This window comes from Peromyscus californicus, unplaced genomic scaffold (assembly GCF_007827085.1).
Source record: "Peromyscus californicus insignis strain IS unplaced genomic scaffold, ASM782708v3 Scaffold_11__1_contigs__length_118956290, whole genome shotgun sequence".
Classification (NCBI taxonomy): Eukaryota; Metazoa; Chordata; class Mammalia; order Rodentia; family Cricetidae; genus Peromyscus; species Peromyscus californicus.
The window spans coordinates 57,309,568-57,335,419 of NW_026294402.1; the positions used below are offsets into that span (position 1 = coordinate 57,309,568).

The 25,852-nt window shown below is 50.9% G+C and overlaps 1 protein-coding gene across 1 annotated transcript in view; it reads left to right on the top strand.

Moving 5' to 3' along the window:
- Positions 1–200: 200 nt before the first annotated feature.
- Positions 201–25,852, top strand: part of Itga11 (integrin subunit alpha 11) — a 103,559-nt gene continuing 77,907 nt past the window's right edge. The window contains exons 1-2 of the mRNA XM_052763349.1: positions 201–353; positions 21,348–21,459. Of these exons, the coding sequence (XP_052619309.1) occupies positions 302–353; positions 21,348–21,459 (164 nt within the window). The 5' untranslated portion in view covers positions 201–301. The remainder of the gene's footprint in view (positions 354–21,347; positions 21,460–25,852) is intronic.

Below are 25,852 nucleotides of genomic sequence, written 5' to 3' on the forward strand. Positions count from 1 at the left end.
ATCTATTACATACCTGAGTCTTGATGGGGCTGGGGGGGGGGGGGGCATGGAGAAGGAGGGCGTCGGGGCAGCAGCCTGCCGCTGGCCCAGGTGGCAGAGGGGCCCAGACTGGCCTGGAGCCAGGGCCGCCGCGTGTCTGCGCCCCTCCCCGCCGCCAGAGCCCTCCCACTTCCTCTGCGCCGCTGTCAGGGAGCCGGAGCCCGGGAGCAGTGCAGGCTCGGGACGCCGCGCACGGACCGTGGCTGTCGCTCTGGCTCGCAGCCCCGCGACCATCGCGACACCCGCCGCCGCGTCGCGGGCCATGAACCTGCCTAGGGGCCTCCTGGTGGCCTGGACACTCAGCCTCTGGCCAGGTACGTTTCCCCCTCGCCTCCCTTTGCTTCCGGGAGCCCCTCCCTGGTCCTCGAGGACCTCTGCTCCAGCTGTGAGGAGAAAGATGAGACGCGCCTCCCTTGGCACTACTTGGGGACACAGGTCTGCCGGGAACCCGCTGCAGTTAAACTGTCCCGCCAAGACAGCACAGGAGGGAAGTGTGCCGAGGAAAGTCTTTCTAGACTTTGGTGTGTTTGGGACAAGAAGAAGGGACTTGAGTTGCTGGAACAACCGAGCACCTTAGGTGCCCCCCCCCCCCCCGATGCAGCTGTGGGAACAAGTTCCCACGTGTCCACCGGGCCACTCGGGCATCCCTCCATTGCCAGGGTCCAAGGCCCCAGCTGGAGAAGGGGACAGATCGCGCCGAGCGAGTGTGACCCGACAGCTCTCCTGCCACCCGAGGCGGAGCATTCCGAAGTCTGGAGAGCCAGACGGTGGCAGCCCGGAGAACTAGGAACCCTAAAAGACCTTGAGTCCCTCCAGTTCAGCAGCTAGGCGTTGGCAAGCCCTCTTCAGCCCGATCACAGGCAGCGGGCACAATCCCTCAGCCCAGGACTGGTGGGAAAGATACTTGACAGAGCGGTGTCCCCAGCTCGCGCTCGGGATTATGCAATTATTCAGTAATTGGGGGGAAGCCGCTGTCACTGAAACGCCCGCCACCGCTTAATGTGCTCCAGGTGTGGGGGCGCAGCGGGAACCTCGGCACCCGCGGGAAGAAAAGAAAGGCAAGCCTTTGGGCTCTAAGCCTGGGGTACCCCGGCTCAGGCCTCCTCACTGCCGGTGCCCAGCGCAGCTTCAGCCAGCCGCGCTGCGCTGCGGCTAGCCAAAGTTTTCCTGGCCGCTTCACAGCGTGGCAGAATCCGGCCAGAGCCAGAGCCTAAGGAACCGACCGGCCGGGTACTGGCTGCCGGTCTTGATGTTCTTTCTGAGTGGCTCTGGCCCTAGCTAAAACCTATAGGACCGGACAGAGGCAGTGAAGCTGGACAGGTGCCCTGGGGGGAGTACAAGTGGAGGCCCACCCCCACCCACTCGGGTGGCTCTCTCTAAGCTGCGGTCGGTTATCCCAGTCTGGGGATCCAAGTGTGCCCTCCTGTCCTTTGCTGCTTCTGGGAGCGCCTGCAGACGAAAAGCCCCTTGAAACAAGCTGGGTTTCCTTCTGATCCCAGGGACACAGTTGGAAACAAACATTCCTACACGGTTTGGGGTTGGGGGAGGGGCGGGGAAAGCCTTGCTGCCAGAGCAGCAGCTTCTAGAAAGCTGCAGGGATAGAAGCCCACTGGGGGTGCACTTAGGAGAACTGTCTGCAATTACTAGTGATCCAGCCACAGGAAGGACGCGAAAACTTCTGGGTGGCTCCAGACAGGTGTCCCCAGAAAATAGGGACGTACAAACACCCCAAAGCTAAGAGCATGAGTCTGGAATCTAACTCTACACAGATTTTGTGACCTCTTAGAAGTGTTTTTTGTGGGGACAACGGAGGCAGAATTCTGAGTTGTGGAAGCTGTCTGGTGGATTGAGGCTGGGCGCCCAGTGGACCTCCATCAGTAGCTGTTAATATTGGCGCAACAGAAGGGGGCGGGGCAGTGAGGGATGGGGGTGTTAAGGGACCTCTCAAGACAGGATTTGTGACTCATTGCTCCCTTTATATGGAGAAACCCACTTCTGCGTTATGTCTGGTCAGTTTGGGCTTTGGAATATGGAATTCATTAAACGTATCAGTCAATGCTGGAAGGGCATTTGCTTGCAAGAAGAAGGTAGAGCTCACGTGCCCCTGCCGGCTGGGCCCTGCTGTGGCTAAGGGTAAAGCAAGAACTAAGAGAGTAAGCAGAGGTGTGAGGGAGTGAACAGGGCAGAGGAACTAGGGTCTGCATGTGTGTTCAGGCAGGAAAGATTCTGTGTCCACCACATAAGTAAGGGAGGCTTCCTGGAAGAGGAATGGGTCCCCACAAAGCATAGAGTGAATGGGACTTAAAATGACATCGTTTATATTTCTAGGGACAAAAGAACAAAAGGGTGACAATTTTGTGTGTGTGTGCTCAAGTGTGTGTGTGTGTGTGTGTGTGTGTGTGTGTGTTAGGGTGCATGGGTGCTTATATGTATGTACAGTTAAGTGTAGAGGCCTTAGAACAACTTCAGATGTTGTCCCTGGCATCATCCAGTACTACCCACCTGAGACTGTCCCTCACTGACCTGGGACTTGCCAAGCTGGCTGAGCTAGCTGGTTGATGAGCCCCAGAGGTCTGCCCATCTCCACACCCCCAGCCCTGGGTTTGCAAATGCACGCCACAACACCAGATTCCATTTTAAAACCATAAAGGTGCCTGACTAGTCTGGACTCTGTGTACTGGAAGGGTTTGAGGGGTCACTGGGCATTTCCCTGGCCCTAGGGTAGAGTCGTCTTTGACCCCTTATCAGTGAGTCATATGGGTCCGATGGGAGGCCCCCGGATCAGGCAAGATCCGGCAGTGTGGGAATGAAAGCCCCAGAGTCTTGCTGTCTGGAATTGACCTGGATTCTGCAGTTAGGCCTCACTGCCCCTGCCAAATTACTACCTGTGCCTCGGCTTCCTCTTCTACAAGGTAGGGATAGTACCAGAATTTGTGAAGTTGTTGCAAAGACAGAATAAGCATTTACCCAGAGTTTGGTGAGTGCTGCCATACTAAGCCATCTTCCTCTCCAGCAGCCGCATCATAGGTCAAGGGTCTAATCATTAAGGATTTAAAGTTGCTCAGAAACATCCCTCTCAAGCTCAAGTCCACAGGAGAAGTCTAGGGAGGTATACAGGAGGCTCAGAGACTTATGTGCCAGGACCGTAAAGAAACCAAGACTCTCCCCACTCCTCCGGGCAAGGACGTGGTCCTAAGTCTTGGTCCCAGAACAATCTGAACGACTTAATATTTTGCCCTGAAGTTGTCCTAAAATCGATTTGATCTTGGTGCAGGTAGTTCTTCAGTGTTGGCAGGGGAAGGACCAGCACCCCTCTGGGGTGTCCTTGAGGGTGGAGGTCCTCCTCAACAGGAAAACTAGATGGAATGCTAGCTGCTAGTCAGCTTGGAAGGGCTGAGACTGAGCTGCTGCTGATCACATTGCCTGCCCTTGTCCAAGCCCCTCAGTCACCACAAGCTGGGCCTTGAGTTCCCAAGGAAATAAGGCTGAGTTTCCCTTTCCTTCTGCTTAGCTATCATATCTGTGTCCCCCCCACCCCTCAAAGAGGAGACACAAACCACGGCCTTCTCTTGGGTTCCAGCCACACAGGACTGGGGGCCCTCAAGGAGATCACTCAGCTCCCCCCTCCCACTTGCCCTCTCTGAATCATGCTCTCTCCCCTCCAGGAGTAGAAACTTCCTCCTCCTGCCCTGTATTCATCCCCCCCCACCCCGCCCCCATCCCCATACACTGGCCCAGTGTCCTGTCCCTGCTGCTTAGACTAAAACTATGTTCTGGGCTCATTGGCTTGGCTCTTGCTGTGTGGACAGGAGTTCACTTGGGGAATTTGAGGAACTCTCTTTCCTCTCCACAATGCCCAGTTTGGGGTATTACTGTCTCTCCGCAATCTTCAAGTTCTTTTTGGAGTCAAAGTTGATCATTGCAGGGTAGCTGTAAAGAGAAGGGATCATCACCATCAAAAATCACATCTGAGAGCTGGGAAGAGGCTCCGTCAGTAAATGTTTGCCATGCAAGTCTGAGGACCTGAGTTCAATCCCCCAGAACTCATGTTAAAAAAAAAAACAAACAAACAAGCCGGGCGGTGGTGGCGCACGCCTTTAATCCCAGCACTCGGGAGGCAGAGCCAGGTGGATCTCTGTGAGTTCGAGGCCAGCCTGGACTACCAAGTGAGTTCCAGGAAAGGCGCAAAGCTACACAGAGAAACCCTGTCTCGAAAAACCAAAAAAAAAAAAAAAAAAACAAAAACCAAACAAACCATGGACCACCATGCCTGTTATCTCAGCACTGGGGAGGCAGAGATAGAAGACTGCTGGGGTGAGCTGAATCAGAGAGCTCCACTTTCAGTGAGACTCAGCCTCAAAAAGTAAGCAAGGTAAAGTGAGATAAAGTGGCATCTGACCTCGACCTCTGACCTTACACACATATGCACATACACCCACACACATGAACATGTATGTACACACAACAACACACACATCACATCTCAAACAAGACATCTCTCCTCTCCACTTCCTGTCCAGTCCATTCCTACCCTTTCTACCCCTGCACCTGAGTGTCCCCAAGGAGCCCCAGCCTTGTGAAATGACCTTCCTCCAAAGAGATTGTGAGCTCCAGAGACATCCCATCTACACACTCCCAGAATGGAGTGCCTGCTGTGGGGAGCAGTGGTTACAGTAAGGACAGCCCCAGCCCCAATGCCCATCCCCATTGATCCCATTCTCAGTCTAATGTCCAGCAATTTGTTAACGAAAATAGAGACTGGAGTCATGTATAAATTAAACTCCACAGGAAAACTTCCTCAATACCTAGGTTATAAAATGTGTGCCATCTCACCTGGAGGAAGCAGTCTTTGTGGCCCAGCGCTCCCTGCTGTCAACCATCTCTTTCTCTGGAACCTTTACTGCTTTCCACTTACTGAACAGCAATAGCCGGCGTGAACACCGACTGGGGAACCAGACTGCCGGGATTCAGATCCCTTCTAGGTGGGTGAGCCTGGGCAGGACCCCCAGGGGCTCGTTTCCTAAACTCTAAAATGAGGAGAATTAACCACTTCTCAGGCTGATGCTCTGGTTAACGGCCCATACGCAATCCATAGGTGCTCACTGTACCAAATGGTCCCTGGCAGAGTGTAAGCCTCTGTCCACGGGAGCTGGTAAGGTCATTTTCATCATTTATTTCTCTCTTTCTCTCTCTCTCTCTCTCTCTCTCTCTCTCTCTCTCTCTCTCTCTGTGTGTGTGTGTGTGTGTGTGTGTGTGTGTGTGTGTGTGTGTGCACTCCCATGCCGTGTGTGGGGGAGGTGCCTGTAAATGCCAGAAGAGGGTATCAGATTCCTTGGAGCCGATCTTACAACTGTCTGTGAGCCATCTGAACATGAACCAAAAACTCAGGTCCTCTGGAAGAGCCGCAAGTGCTCTGAACTGCCGAGCTCTCTCCTCAGCACTTTATCATTTCTTGGTTTATGGCAGGCACTGTGGCAAGCGCTCCCACACAGCACGGAGTCCTCATGGAGTCAGCTTTGGTTGCCAGGTTCCATGAGAGAAGGCAAAAAGCTAGCCCAAGGTCACGGCCATAGAGCCAAAGGCAGTGCCAGGATCTCTCTGACCCCCAGAAGCCCTGTTCTTCTTTTCCAGTATGGGCGTGGTATTGAACTCAGGACCTCATGGAGCCTTAGCAAGCACTGAGCTGGATCTCCACAAGCCGCTGCTCTTAATTCATGCGTGGTGTTTTCTTTAGAAAGTGAGCCTTGGGGTCCTAGAGAAACAGTATGATGCTCTTATGAAGGAACTGTTCGGGGGACATGGGATCAGTATGCAGGTATCAGGAGTGGGGCAGTCTCCCCTCCATTCTCAGCCATATAAAGAATCCTCCAGGTACCCCAGGTGGTGGTGCATCAGAGTCAGTCCCCACTCCCCAGGGCTTTTATCACCTGCCTCCAAGTACTCAAAACACTGAATGCCCAGGTGGTCCCATAACCCACTGCCTCTCCCATTGCCCCAGTCAAGACCTGCTCAGAGTTCCAGGCCTGATAAGCTAATGGATGCTGAACACAGCTAATGAGCGAGGACAATTCAATCTGTCCTACCCAAAGGCATTTGCATATTAACCGAGTGGTGCCTTGAGCCAAAGGAACTAAGGGCTAGTGGTGGACCTCAGGTGAAGCAGGGAATCTGCTGGGCATGGTCCAGCCCCTCAGCCTCCTTGTCTGACAGGCCCTTCCCTAGCTACTGTTTCTGATGGACAGACTGATGCTATCAGGAGGAAAAACCTAGCCTGGGGCTTGGGTGATGCTGTTCAAAAGTAGGCAGAGAGATTTTCCCTTGTGGCATGTGGGGCAAGTTACATGAGTTACCATAGCAACACACTCCAGGATGCCAGAGTGACACCGGGAAGGCATTAGAGGCTGACAGTTAGCTCTCTTCCCAGCATCACCCAACTGAGCCAGACTTCCAGGACGACTGACAGTGATTTTCAGGGCCCACCTGCTCTTTGCCGGAAGGCCACAAGTGGACTAGTGAGTACCACTCTCCACAATCTGAAAAGAACATTCCATATGTTTCTATAGTGTGTCAGGAGAGACCAGAGATGTGATGTATCTCGGATGGATGGGGGAACTGAGATGCAATGGTTGAGTGATTCCCATGATTTTCCCAGGATCACATGGGGACCAGGGCCAGGTCTTCTAGCCGGGGCTCAGATTTAAAACCTAATTAGCTACACCCACCAGGGGAAATTAACAAAGAATAATACCTCATCTTAAGGAATGATGCTTGGTAGGTTTTCTACACTTGTGGCAGGCAGGTAGGATAAGGCCGTTCAAATGACTCTCTGTAGAGAGTTGAGGGGGTCTCTGTAGACTGCTGGGGGGGTTCTGCAGACCACTGGGAGGTTCTCTATAGACCACTGAGGGTTCTCTGTAGACTTCTGGAGGATCTCTGTAAACTGCTGGAAGGTCTCTGTAGACTATTGGGGATTCTCTGTAGATCTCTGGGAGTTCTCTGTAGCCCACAGGAGGGTTCTCTGTAGACCACAAGGGGTTCTCTATGGACTATTGGGAGTTCTCTGTAGCCCACAGGAGGGTTCTCTGTAGACCACAAGAGAGATCTCTATAGATCTCTCTCAGTCTTTACCACCCCCTCTTCTCGTCTGCCACATTTCCAGGCCCCTCATTCCTTCTTCCTTCCAGAAAAGGAGCCACAAAATCATCTTTATTTCCTCTCCTCCTTCGGGAATTGCTCTTTTCCTCGAAATCACAGCCTCTCATAGTCCTTGGTGGAAATGATAAAACTCATAAATAATATGTAGATAGAGCTATTGTCAGTTGGGTCACTCGATTCACCATACCTGCAGGACTTGCTTTCTGCAAACTGTGGGGCTTCATGCAAAATCAAACTCAAGGCTGCCTGTTTCAAAACTATTGAAATTTTCAAGAAGTAGGGCACAAACCCAAGTATGGAATTGTCTAAACCACTGAAATCACATACCCAACAGGCCAGTCTTGCTTACACGGGTCTCCCCCACAGGCCAGTCCTCTGGCAAGAAATACAACCATCCTCCTACTTCACAGAGCAGCTTGGAATTTGGGGTGGACGCTGAAGAACTATACAAATGATGGCATGCTATCTGTGTCCCCTGGTGAGGCCATAAACTATTTGATTGCTAAACAGCTACTAGGTGGGAAAACCAGTGAATCCAAAGGGGGCCTTGGGAAGATTGAATTTGCCGAAGGTCCCAGGCAGAGCTACTGTAGACAGATGAGCAGCACTGGGGTGGAGCACCAGGGAGTGGCCAGCAGGAGTTGAGATGGGGGACAAAGCTGGTGAGGGCCATTCCTATGCTGTGGTTGCAGGCACTGCTGGGGCTAAGTGTCCCAGTGAGGAAACCCTGACTTGGGTTTGGCACTGGTAAAGCCAAGGTCAGACTGGCTGGGGAAAGAGTGCTCCCTCAAGAAAAGCAGTGTTCTAGTGGGTAGAGCAGAGGAGCCCCAGGACCCTGAAGTCCCAGGCCATCTTCAGCTTTCTTTGTGTGTGTTTGTGTGCTCATGGCAGGGGAGTGGGAGGTCAAAGTTCAATGTCAGATGTCTTCCTCAATCTCTCCACCTTATTTGAAGTGTGTGGTATGCATGCGTGTATTTATGCATGCTCACATTCGTGTGGCACACTGTGTGCAGATGCACATGTATGTGCATGTGTGTGGAGGCTCAAAGTTTACATAGGTGTCTTCTTTGATTGCTCTCCACCTTTATTTATCAAGGCAGGGTCTCTCACTGAATCTGGAGCTCACCGATCTACCTAGCTATCCTAGCTTGCCCTAGGGATCCTGTCTCTGGCCCCTGAGCAGCTGCTATACCTTCCTGGCTTTTACTTTGCTTCTAGAGATCTGACCTGTAGGTCCTCATGCTTGCACAGTGCTTTATCCACTGAGCCGTTTCCTTGGCCCATGCACCTTTTTTAATTTTTAGACCGGGTTTCTCACTGAGCCTGGGGCTCACCAATTTGGCTAGACTGGCTGGTCAGCAAGCTCCAGGGATCCTCTGAGCCATCTTTCCAGCGCCTCAACTTCAGGTGTCATTGTCCCTTTGGCCCCTATCCATCCAGACCTCTCCGTATAGCAGGAAAAAAAAAGCCAAAATACAAACTGAGCCTGTCTGTTCTGAGTTTTAAGCCTTCCCTGGATCTCTACTGCTATTAGATTGTACCCAGACTATCAAAGCCAGTCAGATGCTGCATGACCAGCTATGGCCTGCACACAGGAACATATGTATGGGTGCCCCATAGCCCCCCAGCACACCAACTCTGCCTCTAGCCTCCATACTATCGTTCCCTGTACCTTCCCTCCTTCCTCCTGGCTGCCTCCTGCTTACTCTCAGGCCTCTTGTAAGCCTCACTCGACCCCTGCAGATACAGTCTGGGGGCCCCACTTGTGTGATCCCAAGGCTGGTCCTTCCTCACCTCATAGTGTTTCGATTGCCAGACCATCTTCTCCTGGTGCCACGGGAGCACCACAAGTGTAGAGAGTACATCTCTGATCACCTGCATCCCCAACCTTTACACGGTGCTACCACAGCAGGCATTCAATGCATGCAGAGTGCAGGAAAGAGCTATCTATACATCCATGAAAAATTGAAAGATATCTGAGGGCAAGATGGGATGGGTGGCTGGCTTTGCACATCACTTCTGGACATTCTAACACAGAAGCCTGTGGGAGCTAGATGCTGTACTGTATGTTCTGGTGCGGATAAAAATGCTCTTATTGGAGGAGCTTATGGTTTTGTAGGAGTGGGCAGAGTTTGGGATAAATAACTATGGTACAGGGGAAGATGTAAGAAAGGCTATAAGGGAGCTTCCAATGAAGGACTCAGGTTTAGGAGGCAAGAGGCAGACTATGGATGAGGACCAGTCTGACAGCAGGAAAGGCAGGTGCTAGAGAGCAGACCTGGGCAAACTCTGATGCTCCATCAGCAAGATGCTGGGGAATGTGCTGTGGGAGACTATGGGAGTGGGACAGCCAGCTAAAGCCACTGAGAAAGGACCTAAATGCCAACTGGAACATTTGGGTTTGGTAGATGGGAGCCATTGAAGGCATCTGAGGGAGGGTAGAGAGATGCTCTAACCTGTGCAGAGAGAAGCTTCCTGAGGGGATTAGAGGGCAGCCAATACCACAGGACAATGACAAGTAGGTAGAAGGAGAGAGTGACTACTGCAGTGACCTAGGCAAGAGAACACAGAGCCCGAGATGAGTGTGGGTCAAATGAAAGCGAAGTGAGGCGAGGAGATGAAGTCTCACAGGGCTGGGTCCTAAGAGAAGGAACCGTGCAGGAGGCAAAGGGTCAGGGCTGCCGGCCTGAGGAGAGTAAGAGAGGTGAGGAGGTTCAAACAGGGGCCCTTGAGTTGGTTCTGACCTTGGTGGGCTTGTGAGGTGGGTGGAGGGGCACTCAGGACCATGTTGGCTAAACGCTCAGAAGCCGGAAGGGCCAGTGTTTGAACTGGGATCCATCACTCAGCTGGCCCCAGGAACCTACACACTTGAGTGAGTGCTAGCACCCAAGAGCACAGGGACTCTGTCCCCATCCCCCTTCCAGGCCACAAGCAGTGATTCATGCCCTAAACTTAAAGAGAACTCCAATTCTGGTTTTTAAAGAGCAGAAGGAACCATGGAAAGAGCCAGGCCAGACCGCAAGCCAGCCATCAGCCATGGAATGTGCCTGCTGCTGACGGTGAAGCCAGCCAGGAGCAGAGGCACTGGCAGGCCCCGAAACAGGCCCTGCCCGTTATCCCAAATGGGACCAAATTGTCACCCAGATGTTCTCTGGCCTTTTCAGTCTGGATCTGCCTGAGTTCTGTCTTGCACATCTTAAACCTAGCCCCTCACCCCACTTCTGCACTGGAGGCTGGTCCCCCGTCACCCTGGACCTGAAGCCTCCCTTCAAGTCTTCATCCCTTGGTCAATCCAGAGGACTAAGATCAGGAGGCAGACAGAGCCCGAGGAGCCACCACAAGGAGGTCTTGGAGCGGTCCCCGAGGCTCGTGTTGTAGGTGTCTAGTGGGTCTCCCCAACTTTTCCCTTGTCTCTGAAGGCTGTTCCGCCCTACAACCAGAAGGATACTGACAAGCCAGCTTGGGTCATGCTGCTGCAAGCCTTCCAGGGCTCCCCTCCTTTCTGACCTGAGAAGACCCCCTGCTTTTCTGACCCTGTCTTCAGCTAATCCTAGGGCCGCACAGCCCCAGACACCGCCTGTATTAGTTACTTCGTGCTGGTTACTCTGATGCTGTGGCAAGAACACTGTGACCAAGGACAACTTAGGGAAGATTGTTTACTCTGGCTTATGCTCCAGAGGGATGAGAGTCCATCATGGCTGGGCCAAGGCATGGCGACAATAGGCAGGCATGGCAGCAGACACAGGAAGCTGATGAGAGATCACGTCTTTAACAACAAGCACCAAGGAGAGAGAGAGAGAGAGAGAGAGAGAGAGAGAGAGAGAGAGAGAGAGATTGAGAGAGCGCAAACAGGAAGCAGGGTGGGGCTTTAAGAGAGGCCCCATCAGTGACATACTTCCTCCCAGGCTGCACCTCTCCACAAAGCACCACCGACTGGAAACCAAGTATTCACATGCCTGACCCTGTGGGGGACATTACTTACTCAAGCCACCACACCTTGAACGCTCCCTGGGGACCCTCTATCACTTCTTTTCTGGTCCCCATCTCACCAAGGCCCCAATTTCAGTTACCGCTCACTAAAATTGCACCCTCCCCTACAGACAACACAAAGACAGATACCCTCCTACCCCTTCCCTGCTTTGGCCCCTAGGAGACCCTGAATGCCATCCAGCATATGGCTGCCTCCTTTATTCATATTGTAGGCTGCAGGCCCTCACAAAATGCAATCCAATGAGAACAAGATTTTCTCTCTATTGTGTTACTTAGATATCCTAGGTTCCAGCACTGGACTTGCTCAGAGTAGACAAGCAATAGCTGTAGAAATGAACAGATGAATGGATGGAATTTCATCCAGTAGTTTTTAACGCTCACTACCAATCCTTTTGGCTGACCCATGGCCCCTCTACTATAAGCTGCTCCCCTGTCCTAAGACACTGACTGCTGTGCTGTTCCCCAACCATTTATAAAGGGATCTTTCCAAGCTAGAGGAGTTTGGTGGCAGTCAACGATCACAGATAAACACAGCAAGGAAGCCTGCTGAAGGGCATGGAGGTCTCTTGAAGGAAAGATAAATGGGTGCACCCCAGGCTAGCCCGGAGGTACCACAGGCTGACCCAGATGGCCCACGTTGTTCCCCACCACTCTCTGAGAGACAGCGGGGGACACTGAAAAGGCCTGCTTTCACATGGTGGACATGCAGGCTATAACAGGCGTACCCAGGCAAGAGGGGAGAGCAGAGGAGAACTTTAAAATGCTGAATTCATGTGCCAATCAAACTGCAGAATGCAGCCATGTTACCTGCACCCAGAGAAGATGAGGAGGCTGAGCATGGACCCCAGGTTAGCGCTCTATCTCTGGGGGCCATGTGATCTGAATATTCCCTAATGGCTTATGGGAAGCCTGGGGTACAGGTGGAAAGTCTGCATCAGCACCCAATCAAAGTCCTATCAGGAACATACCCTCAGCTGTGGGGTTCAGTACCTGTCCAGACAAGTTCTCTCTTTAGAGTGTATGATGGAAACTACAATGCCCAGCCCATAGGGTCTGTGTGAAAAATCAGAAATAGCACCCAATGCCCAAGAGAACCTTGGGTATTCAGTAAATTCTTGTAGCAATGGCAATATTTGCTAATGTAGATGTGAAGTCACATAGTCAAGATCACCCAGGTGATAAAACTACAGCCTGGGGTTTGAACTCATGCAGCCAAACTCTAGACTGATTCTAAGGGGGCTTAGGAGGGGCTTTCCCAAGGCCAGACCACGGCTGTCAATCAAGAGAAACAGACCTCAAGCTCAGCACACTTTGGCCATGTTGGGAACCCTTCTTCTTGGTTTTTCTCTTCCTTTTTGTTTCTTTCCACCCCTTCTATTATTTCTCCTTCCCTTTCCTCCCTTTCCAGGGTCTCATATAGTGCAGGCTAGCCTTGAATTCACTATGTAGCCAAAGACAACCTTGCGCTTCTGACCCTCCTGCCTCTACCTCCCAAATACTGGGGCCACAGGTGTGTTCACCACATCCAGTTTGCACAGCACCGTGATCAAACCCGGGATTCATGCTTGCTAAGCAAGTACTCTACAGACTGAGCCATAGCTCCAGCCCCTCCTTCTTGCTTTTTCATTCACAAAACTTTGGCTAATCTCAGCGTGTTTCACCTAGACTCGTCTCATCCACCACAGCATAGATACACCAGGTGTAGCCACGCGATCCCCAGGAAGGACAGTTCTCCTTCAGCCTCTGCTCCCTAGAACTTAGAAGCTGGGAGGCACCCAGTTTGACTGGGGAACTTCTTATGAAATGGACCTAGATGTTCTCCATTGCTGCAGTGAGACTTCTTGGCTGTTGGACTGTCCCCATGTAGGTTTGTTGAAGCTCCCTCAGGAGACAGCTGTCCTCTTGGGGGTCACGGGGTCTGCAGAGGCTAACAGATACCCAGTTGTGAGTTTGAGGCCAGCCTGGTCTACAAAGAAAATTCCAGGACAGCCAGAGCTGTTATACAGAGAAAAACAAAAACAAGCAAAAAACCCTGACCCATACCCAAACCCAGAAGAACTTCCACACGAGCCTCAGGGAGCCAAAACTTCCCCTCCTCAAAGTCTCCCAGAAACCCAAGCCAGTGGCATCTAGTGGATCTATGTTGAGCCCTATGCAGCCAGAGAACTTTCTAGATGGGTGTGGGCATCCACTTCTGGGCGAGCCTGCTGGCTTGAAAGGGAAGGGCCCCACAGCTCCTTTTTTTAGTTGACATTCAAAGAACCAGAACAGGGTGGTCCGGCAGTTCTCTGGGCCCTCATTATCCTCCTTCCTCTCGTCTAAGGGAAAGCCCTGCCACAAAGTGCCCATCTCCAGCTTTGCCCTGCTGTTTGCCTGGCTTTGCCCACTTCCCCGGCCGAGGCTAATCTCGGATGCACAGATCTCTTTATTTACACACCCAAGGCAAACGAGACCCAAGCCCAGGCCCTGGACATCAAACCAAACTCTTTGAGCTGGTTAGTAAGTCAGGGAAGAGGAGGGCACAGGACAGCTGTTGAGGCTAGATACTGTGCCACTTACATCTGGACAAACAGCACCCCAGCATCGGTGCTGTACAGTGACCCCAGGAGTGAAGGGATGAAGTGAACGTGCATGGATTTCATTAAACCCTGTGCTAGGACTTGGAGCTGGGGCACCTAGTCCAGCACGTACCTTTGCCAGAAAAGGAAACTGAGGGCCGGGAAGAAGAAGGGATTGACCGACAATTGCAACACAAGCGAGAAGCCCCACGGAGGGTGGAGCTAAAACTTCTGGGGCCAAATCCACCATACTAAGCTTCTCCATTCCCTGGGACTACAGCATGCATAGTCCCTTTAACCTCGGTTGCAGGTCAGTGTCTCACACTTGTATCCTTTCTTTCCATCTTTCACAAATGTACCACGGCGACCTGGTGTGTGCTAAGCATTGTCCCAGGTGCTAAGGAGGTAGAAGAAAAGACAAAGTCCCTTCCAGTGCTGTGCTGTGAGATGTTTATCAACTGATTTTGTCCCTTGGGATGAAGTGGAGAGAATTTGTGTGTGTGTGTGTGTGTGTGTGTGTGTGTGTGTGTGTGTGTGTGTGTTTGTACAGATGTGGGTGTAAATGGGGTGCATGCATGCATGGTACGTGATGTGTGGAGTCGTGTGGAGGACATCCTTGGATGTCAGTCCTCAGGCATCCTCCACTTTGTTTGAGACAGAATCTCTCATTGCCTAGAACCTGGCTAGCTGGCCTACAAGCTTGTAGGGCTTCTCCCGTCTCTGCCTTCCATCACAGCAGGTGAGCAGCACATACCTGGATTTTTACATGAGTTTTGTGGACCTGAACTCAGGCACTCAGGCTTATGACGTGAATGCTTTACCAACTGACCCATCTCCCCAGCCCTGGAGGGGAGCGAATCCTTCTTCTGACAAGTTACCCTGGTGTAAATCTTCCCACCCTGCTCAGTTTGAGTTTGAACACTATCAACTCTTGTGAGCAGGCTCCAAGCATTCCCCTGTGTGACTTAAACCACCGGCAATGACTTTTGACTGTGAAGGAAGTAGAAGATGCTGTGAGGGAGAAAAATGGGTTCTTCACAAGAATGTCAGTCTCAGAGGCTGGACATTTAAATTCGATGTTGAGAAGGAGCCACCAGCTGAGTAAATGCCTTATAGAAAAGGGCTAGGGAGAGCTCAGTTAGTGAGGTGATTGCTAGGAGCAGGGCTCAGTTAGTGAGGTGCTTGCTAGGAGCAGGGTTCAGTTAGTGAGGTGCTTGTTAGGAGCAGGGCTCAGTTAGTGAGGTGCTTGTTAGGAGCAGGGCTCAGTTAATGGGGTGCTTGTTTTGGGGAGTGGGCGTGGCTCAGCTAGTGAAATGTTACCTTATGCCTATGAGGTGACTTCTGTTTGATTTCTACAACCCATGTGAAAGAGCCAGTGGTGGGGGTACACACTTGTAACCCCAGTTCTGGGGAGTCAGCGACAGGTGGATCCCTGGGGCTCACCTGCCAGCAGCCACGCCTGCCTGGGGAGCCCTAAGTCAGTGAGAGACCCCGTCCCAGGAAACAAGGTGTACAACATCCCGAGGAAGGACACTTAAGGCTGTCCTCTATCCTCCACACACACTCAAGCTCACACATCTGGACAGAGACAGAGACAGAGACAGAGACACAGAGAGAAGGAGAGAGAGAGATATTGGAGAGGAATGTACCAGACAAAGAGAACAGCTTCAAGGTGGAAGGAGTTGGAATGTGTGAGACCCTAAGGAAGGTCCTGTGGCTGGGGACAGTAAATGATAAAGATTATGATTTAGAAGGAATTGTTCTGTAATCTATTTCAGATGCAGTGGTGTGTGTGTGTGTGTGTGTGTGTGTGTGTGTGTGTGTGTGTGTGTGTAAGGTAGGGTAGGGTAGGGTAGGGTAGAGTAGGGTAGGGTAGGGATGGGGACTCCAGGAGGTTTTGAACAAGAAAGTTCCAGATCCAAACATGGCTTTGGTTTTGTTTTGCTTTAAGTCACTCCGACTGTGTGATGAGCACAGCCTGGAACTACCAAGGTGCTATTGAAAGCTTGGAGATGGAGTTCTGTTTTGACCAATTTCCCCACCTAGAGAAGAGGAGGCATGGCATTAAGAAAGATGCCCTGGTCTTCGTCCAGTTATGGCTCTTACTCTTGAAGGGAGGCGTTCGCGTGTCCTCTACAGACATTCGACAGTTCTCCGGGGCTGGGAGGGAAACTATGTTAATTACAGCCAACTTCAGTGTGTCATTTGCTGCGTTCAGTCTCCAGGCCTGTTTTCTCTGAGTCTGACATCTGCTTAACTAGCACGTTGGCAAACTCCCGATTTACCCCAAACGGAAAAGGACACCGTGACTCCTCCTGGTGCTTCCTCCTTCCTCCCTTCTGTCTCTCTGGATGCTTCTCCCTGCATCTCTGTTTCAGTGGGTGTACCACCTGGCCTGCAAACGCCTGTTCTTGACAGCCTGGGTGAAGATACCCCAGTACCACACAGGCAGCCCAGCCCCCACCTGGCTGTTTCCCATCCAGAAAGTTCTTCCTCGAGAAGATCTGCAAGCGCTTTGGAGAGCTGAGGGAAATCATACTAACTATAGCAAGCAATTGCTCTAGCACAGACTGTGTCCCTAAGAGAATGGACAGACTGGAGGTAAACCTTTGCTCAGATGGGAAACCGAGGAAGGAGAGAAGTGGGCTAGCCACAGCAGGCCTGGCTCAAGATGGGGGGCCTCATTGGCTGGGGGTTGGGGGTCTGGGGGTTGATAGAGAAAGGAACCCTCTTGTGATGCTTCTCAGAAACTTCCTGAAGTGAATGGGCCAGGTGAGGCCCTCTGGGTGTGCTCACACTTCACTCCTTCCGGTGCCTGTCAGGCCCTCGGAGTGTTCCAGACCTCAACGTGGGCCCTATCAACTCCGGAGTGAGGATGCCCAGCCCTCTCACTGTTCCAGAGAGGGAATGTTCAAGCACCTGGCGTGTCTTTTTCCACATGTTGGATTTCATATAGAGACAGGTCCATAGAGAGCCAGGGGAGATGCCACTGTGGCCTCAGCCTTCCAGGGACCAGGCTTCGCTTCTCCCGGCTGGCACGCTCAGAGCTGCTGTCTGCCAGAAGCAGCAGAGGGTGTGGCCTGGGGACCTGCTGCTTCCCAAATGAGATAATGTCCCTGTGAGACTCCTCTAGAGGCAGGGGTGCGCTCACACAAGGTGTAAAGAGGCAACGCCTTTCCAAGGAAGCCTCCCCCCTCAGATTAACCCCCTCTTCCTCCCTTCTCTGACCACCCCCAACACCCACTCAGACACCCCCTCCCTGAGGCCCCACCCCTTTCCCAGAACTTACGGAAGAAGTCATTTCTTCCTCTGTGTAGCATGTCCGCATCTTGTTCCAGTCCCTTGACTGTGCTCACACATGCGCACATAGCCCACTATCTCATAGAGCATGATAGTCTGTACCTGCCTGAGAAAGGGAAGCCTATGCAAGCCCTACCCTTAGAAACAGCTCTGCCCTGCTTCTCAGCAGGAGAAAGGGGGAGAGGAGGAGGAGACCGGGGAAGAGAGGGAAGAGGAGGAAGAGGAGAATGGAGGGGACAAGCGGGGGAGGAAGAAAGATGTGTGGTGGTTGGCCACTGATACCAATGGATGGAAGAATGTGAAGGTGATAGACCCTGTGGTGTTGCCTTCAAAGGAGAAGGCCAGGCTAATTCACAGGTTAGCAGAGGCAGGGGTCCTGAAGGGCATTCTTGGCTAAAGAAGTGTGATGCTGCTGAGTTGACTGACGAAGCGGGTGTGGAGTGGGCTTTCTAAGAAGAAACGGGCTCAAGTCTCTCTGAGAAGACTCAAGTGGGGCCAAGTTCACTCTCTAGAGCAGAAGGCCTGTGGTAAGATGGGACCCGCTGTCACGAAGCCATCACCCTCCCCACCTCATTCCCTTGCACCCCCTGACTATAACAGCAGGCAGGCTAGGCTAGGTGCTGAGCCACTCAGAGAGATGGGGGTGCAGTTCACCTTCACAGGAACCCTAGTGCTGAAGGACGCTTGTGCTAGCATGGAGGAAAGGAACACCCCTGGAGACCCCAGGGAAAAGCCACCTGTCTGTCATGGAGTGCTCCCAGGTCTGGTCTGAAAGCTCCTCATCTCTGAGGAGCACACAAACTCAGGACATCGGGACTGGTAATGGTTAGTCTGCCAGGAGACTGGTGCCCAGAGAGAGCTAATACCTTCTTCAAGACCACACAGCCAAGAAGCAGTGGAAGCAGGAAGAGACCAGGTCTCCTAACACCCAGCCTAGGTTTGTCCATCACAGCGTCAGCTCTGACGAAGGACCCATTCTGTACCCAGGCGCCCTTCTCACAGCCCTGTCACGAGCTGTCTCACAGGGAGCAGTCCACTCCTGGGCCTTTGACCTTGCTCTACAGTCATCACTGTGCCCCACCCTCTGGAGGTGATCACAGGCCTAGGAGATGCCAGGGAAGGGACTCCTTGGCCACTCCACCACCACACCCCCGTGTCCCGAGGGGTCATAGTGGGCAGCTCTGGAATGTTGAGAGCTCTGTAATGCTGATGTGTTGCTACAAGGAAATACTCAAGGAAAGCACCTTGAGAAAGGGGGGATTTATTCTAGCTCACAGTGTGAGGGTACAGCCCCATCACGGTGGCGGGAGCTTGAGGCAGCCGGTCATGTTACATCCACAGTCGGGAGGCGGAGTGCAAGGAATGCTGGCGCTCATCTCACTTTCCCCCTTCCCTGTGGTTCAGAATGCCAGCCTAGGGAATGGTGCCGCCCATATTTAGAGTGGATCTTCCCACCTCAATTATCGTAACCTAGATAATTCTTTACATCCAGAGATTTGTCTCCAAGGTGATCCGAGGTCCTTTCCGGTTGGCCATCAGTATGAACCATGATAGTGATGCCACGCATGCGCTCTTGCTCCAGAACTCATTGAGGTTTTAGCAGCACCACCCAGTTCTGGGGGTGAGGCTGGGCTTTACACAGAAGGATGACCACACGTCCTGGTCACCCACCAAGGCCTCCATCTTTCTGATGTCTAATGTGTCCAGAAGCTCCAGCCTGTCGCCAAGTCTCTGCGGCGCAAACAAGTGGAGGGAGAGCCAAGTCTGAACAGTGCAAAATATGAGCTGACGGTTCTCCTTAATTCTTCCCCTTGGCTTAGGAATGCAAAATATTATCATTTTTGCCTGGAGATTTCCCTTCCTTGTTGTGTTCAGCCAACACTCAGATGCGCTCGCATTCTTCCCGCCGCCTGGTCTCCAATTCTCAATTGTTTGCAGAGATCCAAGGCAGATGCCTGTTCGCTGACAGCTGGAAGTCAGCTGTGTGTGTGCCCCCAGAGAACCACTAACACGTGTGTAGGCGTACCTACAATGTGGGATTGAAACCTCTTGTGCGGGGGAACCTGGGGCACAGAGAAGCAGAAATATTCTCCACGAACACACAGCCAAATTATGACAAAGCTGAGATTAGAACTCAGATTTCCAGCCCCACCCTATCCACACTTCAGACTCCACTGACTTACAAACAACTTTGTTGGCTCACTCAGCGTGGCTGAGGACCCTGACCACCTTGCATCTTATCTAGGCAAGCATTCCTACTCCCCAGAGGCAAGCAGACATTCTTCCAGAGTGAAAATCTGCAGAGAAAGTCACACTGAAGAAGTGCAGGGAATAAACAGGGGAGCTGGCTCCATGGGTAAAGCATTTGCCTCACAAGCATGAGGACCTGAGTTTGAATCCCCAGAGGCCATGTAAAGAGCCAGATGTGGCAGTGGTGTGTGTTTGTAATCTCAGCAATAGTGAGATGGGAGATAGAGACAGGGTGATGCACAGAGCTCACTGGCCAGCTTCCCTAACCTCCCTGGTGACGTTTCAAACCATTAAGAGACTCTGCCTCAAAGGTAGAAGGCAACTGAGAAAAAACACATGGCCCCCACATGCACTCACAGCTATGTACATGTATGCACTGAGACATACATATATACACACATACATACATACACACATACATAAAGAATAAAGAGGGGCATGAAGAAAGGCTGGCAATTTTGAGGAAGTCTCACCCTCCCTGTGCTGACTTTGCTCACTTGGAACCAGGGTCTTAAACCTGGTAAGAATAGCCCACAAAGTGCTTCCCAAGAATCCCTACCGAAGAGGCTTAGGTCTGCCATGAGGAGTAGGAACTGTTCCTTGCCCTCACTGTCCACATCAGCCTCTGCTGTTGAACCTTAACGAAGCAAGCACTCTACTGAGCCAATCCCTTGGCTCTTACAGGAGATGGTGGTTGCTCTCTCCTAAGATCCCTGGGAAGCTCTTTGGGAGAGTGAGGGGAGATAGTGGGGATAGACCATCGCTGTGTGGACACTCAACACACATGCCTTAAGCTACCATGGAACACCGGATTGACAGTAGCCAGGGTCACACTGGGCCATATCCCTCAGCCCTGGAGACCTGGTTGTAAGCAGTGACTCCACGTGAGCCTTCACCAGCTGAATTTGAGAACTGATCTCCCATTGATGTTCAGGTCTGCAGCTCTGGTCTCTTAGGACCAACTGGTCATTTTCAAAAGCCAAATAAGAATCTGAGACAGAGCAGGGCTGCCATCAGCCAAAGAGTGAGAGCCATCAAGGAACTGTGGATTCCCCCTCTGTCACCAGACTTGGGGCAGAAGAGTGAGTGGCACATGGCTCAGCCAGCCTCCCAGCATCGCTGCAGCCCGCCTACTGAGTCCCATCAAAAACAACTTTTCTGTTTTGGTTTGGTTTGGTTTATATCTGAGGTCAATAATACCTGAGAAGGTTTATACCCACCCCCACATCACTACCAGAGAAAGCCATGGATTTCAGAAAAACCAGAGATTGGTGAGAGCCAAGGTCAGAGGGACAGGCTCAACATTGTCTTTAGGAAATCCAACCTCTGGTTAGTTTGGTTTGAGTAGAAGCATGCAGTAACTGGATTCTGGTAACGTAAATGTCTCTGTTCTGTGGCCAGGCTTTATTCCTCTTCCCCTGGGAGACTGGAAGGTAAGAGGGAGGCCCAGCCAGTTCTAGATAGAACTCCATGAAGAACACTGTGCTCTGACCCTAGGGTGAGACCTGAGGTCGAGAGAGAGACCCCCTTCTCTGCGAATAACCTTCTCATTCCTCAGCCCTCCAAGTCTGGCCCCTAAAAAGGGTGACCCTGTCCCAGCTCCCAGGCTCTTTGATCTCTTCCCAGCTCACCTGCTGAGCAGATTCCCACAGGTTAACCTCACAGAGGTGCATGACTTCTATCTCATAGGACCGGTGTGAAACCTAGGTGCTCAGTGTAAGTCACGGGTGTTGCTAGCATACTGGTCTCTACTGTTCAGTCCACCACTATGCATAAGCAAGACCTTGACTCCAGGCTCTGAGGCACCTACCGCCATGAAAGAACCGGTCCTCCATTAAAACTTGGCCTCTTACATTGAGACCACCGCTTTCCCATCAGACTGTGGATTCTCCCATGTAGACTTGTCAATCACCGCACACAGGGGCTCCTCAAAGACAGAGGCTTCACAGCCCAGTCTCTCTGAGACAGATAGAGCAGCCAGAAGGCCCAGACACACCCCTAGGCAATGCCTGCACCCTCCAGACTCACCTGTTTCTCTTTTGTGCTCCCACTCAGGATTCACAGACACCTTCAACATGGATACCAGGAATCCCCGGGTTATTGCTGGTTCCAGTGCTGCCTTCTTTGGCTACACAGTTCAGCAGCATGACATCAGTGGCAAGAAGTGGTGAGTGAGAGCTGGGACCCCCTAACCCAGGGCTGTTCACAGCCAGTGCCCTCCTTCCTACCCCTGGCTCTCCCAGGCTTCCCGAGTCTGTGAATTGACTCTTCAGCCCAGCAGGTCGAAATCTGGTAGGCTCTGCACCTGAGACCTTGACCATCCAATGTCATGGGCTCTTCATCATCTCATCTGTGAAATGGGGGTTGCAAAACCCCTTTTCCCGGTCATATGACCAAAGAGAACAGGCACTGGGAGCCACTGATAAGGCGCCCTCAGAACTTGGTGTCTCAACCGTGAAACAGTACCTCTGCCCTCACCCACTTGGAGAGTGACTAGGGTGTCTGGAGGTGGGTGTGAGGTTGCTCATGAGGTGCCGAGGTAGTGGAGGTGGGGCAGAGGGAGAGAGTAAGTAGAAGTGGGGAGAAAGCCAGTAATAGCCCAGGACCACCAATAAAGATGGAAACTTCAGCCTCTAAGATTTTAATAACTTTGCTATAGAACAGCTTGTTTGATCATATAATCTAATCATGTCAAGTGTACAAATCAATGTGATTTTAGTAAACTGACTAGGTTCCCCGACTATCCCCATAAGTCAGTGTTAGGACATTCCCATCTCCCTCAAGCATATTTCACACACACCTGCCCAGTTCAACTCCGTTACTCTCCCTGGCAGGCATTCGGCAGGGAGAGTAACTTAAGACTTTCCAATACTCTCAGACCTCCCCAGTGAATGCTGGCCACAGATGCCTCACACCCTCCTCTTCCCACTCTGACCCCTGCCTGGCCTCCCACCTCTGACCTTTCTACTCCCCTCCCCTTCTGCTCAGCACTCTCTCCAAAAGGCACCATTCACTGGTCAGTTCTCTAGACCTTCCTGTAGACCCTCCATCCTCCTGTGATGCCCTCTCCTGCACCCCTGCCTCCCAACCAGACAACCCTCCTCTCCCTCTTCCCTCCTCCCCCTCCACTGCTGCCTCTTCCTTCTTCTCTTCATTTCCCTCCTTCTCTTCCTCCTCTTCCTCCTCTTTCTCCTCCACCGTCTCTTCCTTCTCCTTCCTCTTCCTCCTCCCAGTCCTCATCTTATTTTTCCCCCTCCATGTCTCTTTTCTCCTCTTCTTCCTCACCCTCTTCTCACTCCCTACATCCTCATCTCTTTCTCTTTGTCTTATTTTTTATCTTTCTGTTTAGGTCTAACTTACATACTGGTGTGATTATCTCGGGTGTACCAGCCCAATGAAATTTTTCCTTACACCTGCATGCCTGCATAAACAATCGGCTCCTAATATAGACGCAGACCACACAAGTACCCAAAAGGCACCCCTCCCCAGTCAGCACCGCTCCAGATAGCCATGATCTGACTCCTGTCACCGTAGGCTCATTAAACCAGGTTGTGTGTGTGTGTGTGTGTGTGTGTGTGTGTGTGTGTGTGTGTGTGTGATTCTACAGGTACTCGTTTCCACCTGGCCTTTTAAATTCAACACCGTCTCTGAGGTTTACCACATTGCCCTGAGTATTTCACCTCATGCCTTTTCATTGCTTGTGGAATTCCACTGTATCACTACGTCACTCTTGGTTTATTTTGATACTGATGGACACTGGAACTGCTTCTGATTTGCGCTGCTCTAGTGGGGCCATTGCTTCTGTCCTTTTGCTGCTAGGCCTGTCCTTTGGCGAATATTTGTCATCCTTTTTGCCGGGCACACATGGTTAGAGATAAAGGGTAGATATATGGTTGACATTAGGAGGATCTGCCAAGCATTTTCTCCCACCCCAAGTGGTCTACTATTTAAACTCTCTAGTAAAATAAGAGCGTTCCAGTCATTCCACATCCTCACTACCATGGATTATTATCATCTGAATTTTAGGCATTCCAACTGCACGTAGTGCTGGTGCATTGTAGATTGAGTAGTTAGCTTTTCTGTTTACTAGCAGTATTGAACAACTGTTCATAAAGTTGGTGGACATCCTGACATCGTACTTAATGAAGTTTCTGGTCAAGTCTAACTCGAGCTGCCAGGCTTACGCGGAAAACATCTTCACCCACCTAGCATCTCACCCTGTCCTTGCCTGTGGCTCTTTTGGGTATTCTGAGCATTTAGTCCCATCATCTCACACTCTGTTTCTTCTTTCCAATCTTCACTCCTCTGTTTATTTTCTGTCTTGTCGTGGTGGCTAGAGCCGTCAGTTCAAGGTTGATTAGAAGAGATGACACGGAGCATTCTTAGTTTGTTTTTCATGGAGGAAGTTTGGAATATCGTATAAGGAACTAAGTTGGTGGCTGTGGTTTATTTGTTTGTTGATTGTAGATACCACCAGGTTAAAGAAATGTTCATCTAGTCCCAGTTTGCTTGTTTTTCAGACAGGGTCTCATGTAGCCCAGGCTGGCCTTGAACTGATTATACACAAGGATGGCCTGGTCCTCCTGCCTCCACTTCTTGAGTGCTAGGATTACAGGCATGTCCCACCAGGCCTGGTTTATGTGGTGCTGGAAATCAAACCTAGGATTTTGTGTGTGCTAGGCAAGCACTCTACCATCTGAGGCTGTATCCCTAGCTTCCTGACATTGGTTGCTTTTTTTGTTTTTGTTTTTTAAACATTTTTAGCAAATAAGTACTCAATTTGATCAGGCACTTTCCTTGTAAGAATTGAGACAATTTTTTTATATTCTGTTAGTATTTTTGCTGATGGGCTGAGGTTTTTCAACTTGGGTTTTTTTTATTTGGCCTTTGTCTTTTCCTTCTTTTTTTTTTCTTTTTATTCTTTTCTTTTTTTTTTTTTTTTTGTAATTTGAATTAAAATTTGCACTGTTGGGCTAACACTCAATGTCCAGTCCAAGACTTCCCAGCTGTCTTTAGGAAGTTTGTTTCTGCTCTGTCTCATGAAGTAGATTGGCATGTTCACTTTCTTGTCTGTACTGTCTGTCATATATTATACGGCATCTCCGTTATTCAGGCTCCAGAACTATGATGAAAACTGTCCTCACTTCTGTCCTGCAGATACTTGGAAGTCCTCCAGGGTGATGTTTGGGGTTTTCTTTGTGGATAGACTTCCTTTCTTTTTAATAAAAATTTTTTTTCATATAATACATTTTAGTCACGTTTTTCCCTCCCCCAACTCCTCCCAGACCCTCTCCACCTTCCTACCCACCTAAATTCATGTTCATTCATTCATTCATTCTCTCTCTCTCTCTCTCTCTCTCTCTCTCTCTCTCTCTCTCTCTCTCTGAAAAAAAACAAAACAGGGCTGGAGAGATGGCTCAGAGGTTAAGAGCACTGACTGCTCCTCCAGAGGTCCTGAGTTCAATTCCCAGCAACCACATGGTGACTCACAACCATCTGTAATGAGATCTGGTGCCCTCTTCTGGCCTGCAGACATTCATGCAGACAGAACACTGTATACATAATAAATAAATTTTAAAAACATCAAAACAAACAAAAAGCCAATAAGACAAAAAAATGCCAAAACAAAAAACACACACAAAACCCACAAAATTTGTTTCATATTGGCCAACTACTTCTGGGTGTGGAGCCTACCCTGAAGTGTTGTTAATAAACCCAGAGATACTCCATTGGAGAAAACTGATTTTCCCTTTCCCAGCCGGTATCAAGTGTAAATAACTCCTCAGTTAGAGATGGGACTTTGTGTCCACTTCCCCTCTTCCGTGCTGGGATTCTGTCTGGTGTGAACCTGTGTGGGTCCCGTGGGTGCTGTCACGGTTTCTGTGAGAGCATATGTGCTCAGTCTGGTTATACCTGGAAGACTTTGCCTGGAGTCATCTGCCACCTCTGCCTCTTACAATCTTTCCACCTCCTCTTTCCGAGGAGACCCCTAGCCCCGGCTTGTGGGGTGGGGCTTGATGAAGACATCCCATTCAGGACTGAGTGCTCCAAAGTCTCTCTGCACATTGCTGGGGCCAGATTTTCAGTTGAGATTCAACTTCCTGGAGATAATGGGCCGTACAGATTCCCAGTTGCTCGTGTTGGTGTTGACAGCGTTTCTCCAGAGACCCACCCATTTCATTCAAGTGTCACTGACAAAATACGAACCACCAGCCTCCTGCTTATATTTCCAATGTCTTTCAGTCCTATAGCATGTTCTCATTTTCATGCTTCTCCATGGTAATTAATGCTGCCTCCCTTAGTCGCAATGTGTCTTGATGTACCAAATTCATTAAAGTTTTATAAGGATCGATTTGGGGTTTTGGGTTTTTTTTAAGATTTATTTATTTTTCATGTACATTGATGTTTTGCCTGGCACTGGAATTACAGACAGTTGTGAGCTGCCATGTGGTTGCTGGGAATTGAACCCAGGTCTTCTGAGAGAACAGCCAGTGCTCTTAACCACTGAGCCATCTCTCCAGCCTCACATTGTATAAATCAAGATGTGGTCTATTTTAGTA